General features: G+C 45.9%; 1 protein-coding gene and 2 pseudogenes across 1 annotated transcript; all 3 read right to left on the bottom strand.

The window, feature by feature from the left end:
- LOC139984273 (uncharacterized) lies at positions 1-3,857 on the bottom strand. Its single transcript, XM_071998115.1, has 5 exons — positions 2,847-3,857; positions 1,817-2,025; positions 1,076-1,394; positions 707-850; positions 1-457 (listed from the first exon to the last, which is right to left on the bottom strand). Exons 1-5 carry the CDS (start codon positions 3,357-3,359, stop codon positions 266-268), a joined length of 1,377 nt encoding a protein of 458 aa, XP_071854216.1. The 5' UTR covers positions 3,360-3,857; the 3' UTR covers positions 1-265.
- A 6,183-nt stretch (positions 3,858-10,040) lies between these two features.
- LOC139957130 (5S ribosomal RNA) lies at positions 10,041-10,161 on the bottom strand (annotated as a pseudogene).
- A 76-nt stretch (positions 10,162-10,237) lies between these two features.
- Positions 10,238-10,356, bottom strand: LOC139956951 (5S ribosomal RNA; annotated as a pseudogene).
- Positions 10,357-10,591: the final 235 nt, after the last annotated feature.

Consider the following 10,591-nt stretch of genomic DNA (forward strand, 5'->3'; position numbering starts at 1 on the left):
TTTACCGTCTTCTCACTCATTCATCAACTTATTAAACTGTGTCAAACGTCCATGATCTTGTCACGGTTTATCTTTATTTTGGGGCTTGAGGGGAAATGGTTGTCTGGCTGTATAGCGCCCTCAGTTTATTAGCGCGAGGACAGCACAATGTGATTTGGGAAACAAATTGTCAAGTATGTCACACATAATTTTAGCACTGCTGCTGCATAAATAGCTGAATCTAACAATAGCTAGATTCACATGACTGGCATTGACTGACAGTAATCTAGAATGCTACAAGGTTTTTTCTTACCTGGAAAGGCATAATGCCACACCTCTGTGATGGGACTGCATTCACCATGTGAGCATGTAGGCCCTCCAACGAGTTGCTTCCTCTCCGACACCTGTACTTGTTCAACTGGATGCCATTTAGAGTCACCTCTCTAGTAGTGACGTAGAGTGAAATGTTAGGTGGGTCCTGAAAATAAAAAGAATGAATGATTTCACTAATAAATGATTTCTTATTATTTGTGATATTTGAATATTTTTTATCAGATTAGCTCAGTCAGTAGAACTCCCCCTCCCCTTCTTCACCCTCTGGGAGGGAGGAGCATGTTGATCAATCAAGAGATTGACCTCTGGCAACCTTTGGTCTCTCCTTTTGGTGCAACTTTCTTGCATCACCAACAACTGATGACTGTTTTGTACCTATAAACAATGAGCTCACCTGCATACAACTAAGATGTTTACTGGCCGTCGCCCATTGAGCATCAACTGCTTCTGTGGACTTGAACAGAGGTATGCCATCAATATCCAGGCCAGCTGGTCCCTTAAACTCCTGCAAAATGGCCTCTATGGCACATGCACTCTCCTGCAAAATAATAAATGTTCAAATAAAAAAAAAAAAGCCTTAAAGATAATTCAGATCAAGACTCACTGGTCTAATTCTAATGACAATGTAAACAAAAGAAAAGATTGCCACTTTAGATTTATGATGTCATTTACGATGTCAGTATCAATTGCATATCAGGTGACACTGCCCTCCTTCAGCTTTGTTATGGACACTGTTTATCCATGCACTATAAAAGCAGCTTACCTCTACCCCTCGGGTTATGCGTCGAACATACGACTTCAGCTGGTGTGGCTTCACAAAAGGCAGCATCTGTTCATCTGAGTACTGGGAATAAATCTCATTGCCGTTACGAATTGCCCGGACCAGCAGCAGCATGTCCTCTTTATTGTAGGCTAGGATGGCTCCGGCGAGTGCAGACATAAACATACCATACTTGGAGTGTGTTTGTTTAATCACTACTGTGTCCCATCGATGGAGCCAGTGTCTGATATCTAGGCGCACCACCATTCCCTCGTCTGTCCAGTCTTGAAATAAGGATTCGAGCCACGAAGTCCCACCATCTCTAGAACAGAAAAAAAAATTACAGATCATTCAGAACATTTCTTTATCCTGGGCAATTTCATTTCTGTACATATATTAATTCTTTATTTTAATTAACCAACATTTTATCTTATTCTAAAATGTCTTTGTGGACTGACATACAACCTGAATAAAATATATCAGGACGATGTAGAATGCCATGAGTGTAATAACTGAATTTCCAGTCTGCGGGGACACTGTAGACTGGGTTGCATTAGGTTTTAGGGTGGTTTGAGTTGTAATATCTCCCCTTTAGTCACCACTTACGACAACCCCATATAGCACCCAGTGTGACATCCAATGCAACAGCTGGTATGGCAGTAGCCAAACATGCCTAATGACACAGTATGTGTGAATGGGTGCATCACAGTCAGGAGTTTCATTCCACGAAGGCATTTTACCCACCTACAGCAGTTGTTGTCTGCGTAAAGAATCTTCGGGGCAGGAGCATTAGCCCGCTTGAAACGTGCCACCAGTCCACTTGCCATTCTTTCGTAGCTTCCTTCTGATTCAGATGCAACCACTACCGTCGTCAGGAACTGACCCCACTCATTCAGAACGCTTGTCACATACTGCATGGTACCCTGGCCATCACCGCGTATTTTCTTTAGGATCTGTAACAAATAACATTAACAGAGTTAATATTTCAAGCAATGTGGGAGATGTTCAATGGGGAAGGGTGAGACCCCCCCCCCCCAACTGCTATATGAAATGAACCATCAACAACCTCCTGACATGAAGGAGAGAAGAGAAAAATTAAAAGCTAAAGGAAGAGAGATAAGAGAGTTAAATCCAGTTTGTTGATATGTAATTTCTGAAGATCGTTAAAAGGGGAGGCAAGGACAGTTGAAGAAGGCCTGTTTGTTCCAGATTCATGCTGTGCGAGGAAAGAATGAGTTAGCAGACGAGTCACAACTATAGCAATGCAGTGCAACAAAAAACACCTAAGCAGTTTAAAATTGACAACATAATCTGCCTTGGGAGGAAAAAGGCGATCAATGGCTATATACGCAAAAATACACCTAAAAACTAAGATGTTGTAATTATTGCCTGCCTCTTTATAGGCAAGTTTCAGTCCAGCATGGCCTTTTAATGCGATTCTTACATAAAACTGTTGCTTTCTTTATCTGTACCAGTGCCGGATTGGTGTCACCATTGCAAATTCGCACAAATACAGTTATATGGTCAGACATCACAGAAAGCACTTGTGCAGCACACATGGATGGGACTAAGCAATAGCTACATTTAAGCATATAAACACTGAATGGAGTTTTGTGGCTTAGCAGCTTATGCATATATGTGATCATTATACTCCATCGGTATGAACCGTTTACCTTGTCCACAAAAGAAGATAAGCAGAGCTGGAACCAACACACTACCATAATGGAATTTTTTGTTGACAAACCGTTAAGCACATACTTTAAAAAGAAGTTACCTGTTTAGTCCCATCAATGCACAGGATTTCTCCAGTGACACTGAGAATGGAGGCTCTGTAGTCCGGCATCCTCTCCATCTCCAAATGGGCCCGGCGCAGCACTCTGGCAGAGGGTACGGGAGTCTGAGGGAGTGGTGGAGTGTAGCTGCCTGGAGGTTTCAAATAGGACAAGATCCCTTGCTGAGAGGCAGTGCTGGCTGTATGGGCCTGGTACAAGAGAGTCTGATACAGGTCCCTCCTTCCAGCATACCACTCATCATGGCCCTGTTGTATCAGCCTGTGGACCTTGGCCATGGACACAGCATTGAGTCTGTCACTGAGAAGGGTAACTACACTCTTATCAATTGCCCTCTTTCCACAAATAACTGCAGGGAACATGCTTCGAACAGCCGGTGCAAGGGACAGTAAGATATGTGGACTGTATGCATGCCACCTGTACTGCTGCTGTTGTGTTGTCTCCTCTTCATCAGTGTCAGGGTCCACATTCTCTCCAATTGCCTTACGCTGCTTCATGCAATGGATACACTGCAATCGCTCTGTCAGCAAAGTGTAATGGTAACTGAGGCCACATACTTGCCTGGCGTAGTTACCAAAACCACAGGTGGGGCAGGGCAGTTGGGGTTTGGACACCTTATTTTAACTTCCAAGACACCAACATGCCTCCAGAAGACAACAGGTGTTGTGAAGAAGGACAGCATGTTTGGTAGTAATCCCTTGATTGATGTTGGGACAGGCGGGGTTTGAACTGTATTTTGTCCTTGAACACCTTGCGCTGCACCAACTCACCCTTGGCATTCTGATATGGCTTCGCGGGCTGAAAAATTCCAAACTGATCATCACCTTTGATCCATTTGATGTTTGGAGCGCAGATGCCCTGCACATGTTGGGGGGATCATCCCAGAACGTCTGCCAGCCCTCCAGAAGAATAGCTTCTCCTGGCGAGGAAGATGCTTGAGCAGCGGATGAAGATGCAAAGTCGTCTGAGCTCCTTGTGGCCGCAGCTGATGGTGTAACAAGTTTCTCAACTGTGGTTATTTCTGTTAATACAGCAACCTCTGACTGTTGGAGAACATTCTCTGAAAAGACAATAATAAGACAAGTGTTTTATGCATTCAAGTAGAAGTGTGACAGCGCCTTAGGGCCCCTGGTGGAGTCCGGGTAAGCCATCTATGTGCTGCTGTAGCTCATCAGATAGAAGCTGAGGCATCCATTGCCATGCGCGCGGAGTCCACAATATCACTGGCTATTATATTATCAGCTATAATTAATGGCGGACTCTGTGTTCAGTAGGTTACACATATTACCTCCCCGACAGACAATTGCGTAACATTGTGTTGGATAGAGGTGGAGTGTAAGGCATTATCAGCTTCTGATTGCTAAATTTATCCACATTTGAGCTAGCGTTCCAGGAAAAAATTGCTGTGTCCTCTCAAGTTACACCTGGCCAATGGCAAATCAAGTCAGGCCTCTGACTTATTAAACCTAATGTCCTAACAGGAGTGCTTAAATAAGAGTTGTATGAATAAAAATAAATAAATAAAATATTTAAAAATTCAATAAATAAATAAATAAAATTCACAAAATAAAATTATCATACCTGCAGCAGCCAGCAGATCAGCATCTTCCAGATAGTCTTGTGCAAACGGATCAGATTCTGCACTGGCCTGAGCCTTCTCTTGTTCCTGCTTCTGCAATCAAAGAATGAAAGAGGCATAGGCCATTAGTTCTGATTGGCTTATCAGAATATGCCCAGAATATACCCTGCCTGTGGTAGGAGGCAACTAATTGGGGCACTTGAACAATATTAGAAATTGAAAGACACTTTATAACACACGTGCTGATGTGTCGTTAAACAGGTCTACATTCTACACGGTACTTACTTCCAGTGCAGCCAGTACCAATTTATTTGTGCATATTAATGTAATGCAGGCGAGTCTGGTGGGGGTTGGACCGCTGGAGTATTTTATTCTGGGGGGGGGGGGGTTCGCAGGTATGTCTGGGAGCACTCGGACAATGCCACCTGCGATGATTCCTAGGAAATATCCTCAAGGGAAACTTAAGGGGCAATTTATTTTCTGTCAACAGTTTAAGTACTCTCTAAACTACACAGAAAAGGAAATCAACTGTCATGAAAGGAAAAGAGGAGAGCAAAATGATAATAACAGGTTACCAGAGAATAAATTAAATGACATGACATTGCAAAATGCTACTTAAATTCGCTACATTGCTTAGACTGCTACATTTTTTGTGTAGTGCTAGCAGTCAAATATAAGAACTTGAACGTCATACATTGTACACAATATTTTGTTGACTCTTTATTCCTTTACCTTCAAGCGTCTGTCAATCAGCACCATTACCTCCGGAAACTGTTCAGCCAGGTCCCATAGTCTTTCTTTCTGCCACTTGAGCAATGGGATGGTTTCCCCAGTTCGCTTGAATTCTGACAGAATGAACACAACCCATCCAACATCATTTTCCAGAAGCCATTTGAAGGTTTGGCCGGCATACTTTCCAAAGTTGATGATATAGATTAACATAATATATATTAAATCCATTCATGTATAATATATATATTAAATCCACTGATCATAACCTACCAAACAACTAGCCTCCATTTCACCTCTTGTAATGTCTACGGCCACATCACGATTTCATAATTGATAACACTATGTGCCACGACGATGAGAAATTGAAATGGCCTACATTGTCTTGCCACAAGGAAAGCGATTTGAAAATCGAATATATTTATAAATAACTCGTTTGTTTTTATATATATTAGAATTTAATATATATATTATACATGAATGTATTTAATATATATTATGTTAATCTATATTTCACATATATATGTATTAAATTATAAATCATGGGCAGTACTCTCTAAGCTGTCACAGCCGGTCCTCGGGCACAGTCCATAACCCAATCGCCAGTGATACCTTTTCAGATTGGTCACCAAGGCACCGTGTGCAATTCTCCATGCAAGGTCACGGAGCCTGCAACCATTCAGCCTTGAATGCACCGAACGCCATACTTCGACAGGATGACGTCCCTGTACAAAAATTGCATTCAAGGCCCTATCCCGCAACGAACTGTGAACGAGGGCCGGCTGTGACAGGTCAACAGGGGGCAACTCAATCAGAGCGGAGCAAATGACACGCACCACCCTGTTTGGAGTACTACTATGCGGTTCTCTGTTGCTAAACAGCGCCGGGACCCATCGACGCAGGTGCAAACCGCCCCAAAAACGTACAAAATATGAACAAGGCAACCCTGGGTCAGTTACCGCTACAAACAACTGCTTAAATAAGAAACAAGTTAACTTACTTCCCAGATGAACCACCCCTAACCCACCCTTCTCCAGTTTTTGGTACATTACCGCCCTTTTGACAAGCTCTGTACCACCCGACCAAATAAATGAAAATATCGCTCTCTCCAACCGCACTAAGACGCGACGCGGAATTGGATACACCGCGCCCGGGTACCACAAGATGGGCGAAACAAAACGATTAACTACGGTGACTTTCCCTAGGATCGAAAGCCAGCGGGTGCCAAAGGTTTCGAGCCTGCTCGCAAATACCTCAGCCCTCTCGCTCCAGGTGACATCACCAGGTGCATCGTAGCCGAACCATATACCATTAATTTTGATATTCTGATCCGACCACGACGCACCGAATGGTAAGTCTCTGTATCTCCAGCTACCAAGACGAAGGCCCTTTGTCTTTTCTGGATTCAACTTCGCCCCGGTAGCTCTCTCAAAAATAGATAAATCCTGCGAGAGTGCGCGAAAGGAGCCCAGACTCGAAACAACACATGTCACGTCATCTGCATATTGAGCGCATTTCACTTTGGCACCCCCTGGCACAACGAATGGAACAAGTCTGGAGTCCCTTTCCAAAAGACGAGAGAGGGACTCGCTAAACAAAACATAAAGTAATGGAGACAGAGGGCACCCCTGGCGCACCCCCCTCTCTACGTTAAAAACCTCCGAACAAAACCCATTTACGATAACAGAACTGAAACTTTCCTGATACAAAACAGAAATCCATTTACGAAAATTTGGGTGCAACTGAAACGTCTCCAATACATTCATTAAAAAACCGCGATCCACCATGTCAAAGGCCTTCTGCTGGTCCAGAGACACCAATGCACATGGCAGATCACGCTCAATAACAAAGTCGGTCAAGTCGCGCATCAACCACAAGTTCTGCTGGATGCAATGACCCTTCACTGCACAAGTCTGGAGATCACCCACAAGATGCGGCATAGCCAGTGCAAGGCGGTTGCACAAAGCCTTAGCCAGCAACTTGTAGTCCACATCTAACAAGGTGATCGGACGCTTGTTACGGGGATCCAAGGGGTCCCCAGACTTGGGCAGCAAAGTAATCATGCCCAGACGTTGACTTTGGTTTAACAGTCCGTTTTGGAAGGCGTCCTCGAAGACGGCTCTGATGTCGGGTCCTATTATTGCCCAGAAGGTTCGGTAGAACTCCCTCGGAAGCCCGTCCGAACCCGGGGACTTGCCATTCTTCATCTTCGAAAGCGCCTTCCAAAGCTCAACAGTGGTTATTTCGCCCCCAAAATATCATTGACATCGTGGGGAACGGTTTTTGAGAATCCCCTCAATAAATCAGCCTGTGCCGACAAGTCGACATTGCCACGCGTAAACAAACTCGAATAGTACTCTTTATATACGCGGACAATGCCGTGAGGGTCACTAACCACGGTCCCATCAGTAGCGCGTACAGACGGGACGCGTCTGTCACCTGCCGATGAGCTAACGGACTGGTAAAACCTCAGTGAAGGGCGCTCCTCGGCTTCCACCGCTTCGACACGGGCCCTGACGCGGGCACCGTGGTACTTTTCATCGAGATAAGTCTGCAAAGCGATGACTGCCGAAGGGTCGCCAAACTTCACCTCCGCGCACAGCTTGGAGAATTTTTCTCTTCGACGCCGTGCGCGGGTCACGCAATACTGAATTGCGTAGCGTTTGATGCGCAACTTGACCTCATCCCACCATTGGGATGTAGAAGCAAAGGCCGGCTTCAATGTTTGCCATCCTTTGTACCTGGTCTCGAAACCCTGGCGGAACTCTGCCTCGCCAAGAATCCGACAGTTAAGCTTCCATAGGCCCCGCCCGATGGGGAAAATGGAAGGCAAAACAAAACGTGCTACTACAGTGTCATGGTCAGAGAGCGGACAGCTGAGCGTCTCGCAACCCGAAAATGTAAAACTTACGGGCGCATACACTCGATCTATCCTGGAGGCATCTCCGTTAGGCCTCACCCACGTATACACCGTACTACACTGGTGCATATGCCTCCAGACATCGGCTAAAAGGTGTGCCGAAGTGAATCTGTCCAATTCTGTGATCCCAGCGTCGGGACTTGCAGACACAGAAGTTCCGAGTCTGTCAAGACCCGAGTCTGGGACACAGTTAAAGTCTCCGACCATGACACACGGCGCACTACCAGGAACAAAGGAAGGCAGCGTGTTAAAAAAATCTCGTCTAGCAGAAGGCCGATTGGGAGCATACACATTGCAAATGGCGATGTTACCCTGTGGATACTTGAATAGAATGCAAACCAATCGGCCCTCGTGATCCGTCTCCACCCTAGTGGCACAACCCGCCTGACGAGCTGACAGAAGGATGACAGTGCCACAGGATGAAGACGAACCAAACGAAGCATGCAGCTCACCACCCCACTCATAAGCCCATAGAGGGACATCTTCTTCCAAAATATGTGTTTCTTGCAGGCAAACGCAGTCGACCTCCATTGATTTACAATACTGGAAAATGCGACTGCGCTTGCGATGATCCCTCATGCCATTCACGTTGAAAGTTGCAACTGAAAATGTATGGGCCATGAGAGGGCAATGAGGCAAAACTACGCCGACGACGATTCTGTAAGCTTCAAGCGAGCTCTAGACGACATATCGTCGTCTGAGTCGTCGCTTGAGGCCGACCTTTTTAGAGAGGGTTCTCCCATCTCGTCGTACCAGCTCGTCCCGGTGGCACGTTTCGGCTCTACGATCACCGAGTCTCCGGAGTCGCTGTCAGACAGAACCTCCGGAGAATAGATGACCACCGATTCTCCGTCAGACAAAGCCTCCGGATCTGGCGATACCGGCGGCGGACTGGGGACGGAACTGGACGAGTTGATGGGGGAAGCTGGTGGAGACTTTCTCGGTGCGGGCACGGGGTTGGGGTCTGCAACGACGGGGGAGGGTGAACCAGGTGCAGGGGAGGGTAAAATCCCACCAGATTCCCCCTCCTCTCGTGAAGTAGTAGGTGCGTCGGAACTTGACTTACCCCCACTCTTAGTCCTAGAGACATAAGAGGAGGGACAAGCTCGAGGGACATGTCCCTCCTTCCCACATAGTGAGCACACAACCTCGTTTGGGCAAGCGGTGCTATCATGCCCAAGACGAAGGCAGCGCCCACATTTCTTGTTTGGGCAGCCCTTGGCTTCGTGCCCGGTCTCCCCACACCTGAAGCAGGTACGGGGCTGACCGGGATACCGCACGTGGGCTTTATGCCCTGCTATAAACAGGAAGGAGGGAATGTCCTGTTTCAGGTCGATCCGAACCTGTCGGTGCCCGTTCAACACCCCAGGGGCTTGTGCATAGGAGCACATTTTGGCAGCCTTGACAGCCCCGAACCGACCCAAAACCGTTACGACAAGTTCCTGCCGCACCTCTAGTCCTACGTGGATGATAGTTACCCATACGGATCGCTCGTATGGAGTAACTGTCATCCCCTCGACGTTACTCAGCGACGTGACACCTTTCTGACGGGCCACGTCACTGGTAAAACGTAAATCGTACGTATTACGACCCTGGAGAGCTTGTAAAGCATCAACCTCTCCAGGCACAACAACACCCTTACTCTTTAAAATACTAAAAACTTGCACCGGTGGAACCGCTTGTTCACCGGTGAAGGTCAACTTAACAATTTTCGAATCACGGCGCGATGCCATGATACCGAAGGTGGCTATGCCACAGAGGAGTAACAAAAACAAACTAAAGACAGGTTTAAACTTAAAACGATATACGATAACTATATACGACAAACGCACACACCCGCCTAGCGGGAAGTATAACACAGTACAGTAAGGTAAGAAAGTAGCTGTATCAGATGGAGAGCGAGAGCGAAAAACACGTCCGCACTCCACGAAAGCCAACTGACAATCTACAGATCTACGGCACCCAGTATTCCCAGGCGGGTCGCCCATCCAAGTACCTGACTGCGCTCTACGTTGCTTGACTTCGGTGATCGGACGAGAACCGGTATAGTCAACGTGATATGGCCGTAGACATAACAAGAGGTCAATGTAGGCCATTTCAATTTTTCATCGTCGTGGCAACATAGTGTTATCAATTATGAAAATAAAAGCCTACGGCACCCAGTATTCCCAGGCGGTCATCCATCCAAGTACTGACTGCGCTCTACGTTGCTTGACTTCGGTGATCGGACGAGAACCGGTATAGTCAACGTGGTGTGGCCGTAGACATTACAAGAGGTGAAATGCAGGCTACTTGTGTGGTAGGTTATGATGAGTGGATTTAATATATATATATTATACATGAATGGATTTAATATATACTATGTTAATCTATATTTTACATATATATGTATAAAATTCTAATACATAAAAACAATGTATTAATATATTCGATTCGGAAGATAAGATATAGCTGTAAGGTCGTATAGACAACCTTTTTCAACGTCTCAATATCTTTCAGTA

Source organism: Apostichopus japonicus, chromosome 17 (genome assembly GCF_037975245.1).
Source record: "Apostichopus japonicus isolate 1M-3 chromosome 17, ASM3797524v1, whole genome shotgun sequence".
NCBI classification, from domain to species: domain Eukaryota; kingdom Metazoa; phylum Echinodermata; class Holothuroidea; order Aspidochirotida; family Stichopodidae; genus Apostichopus; species Apostichopus japonicus.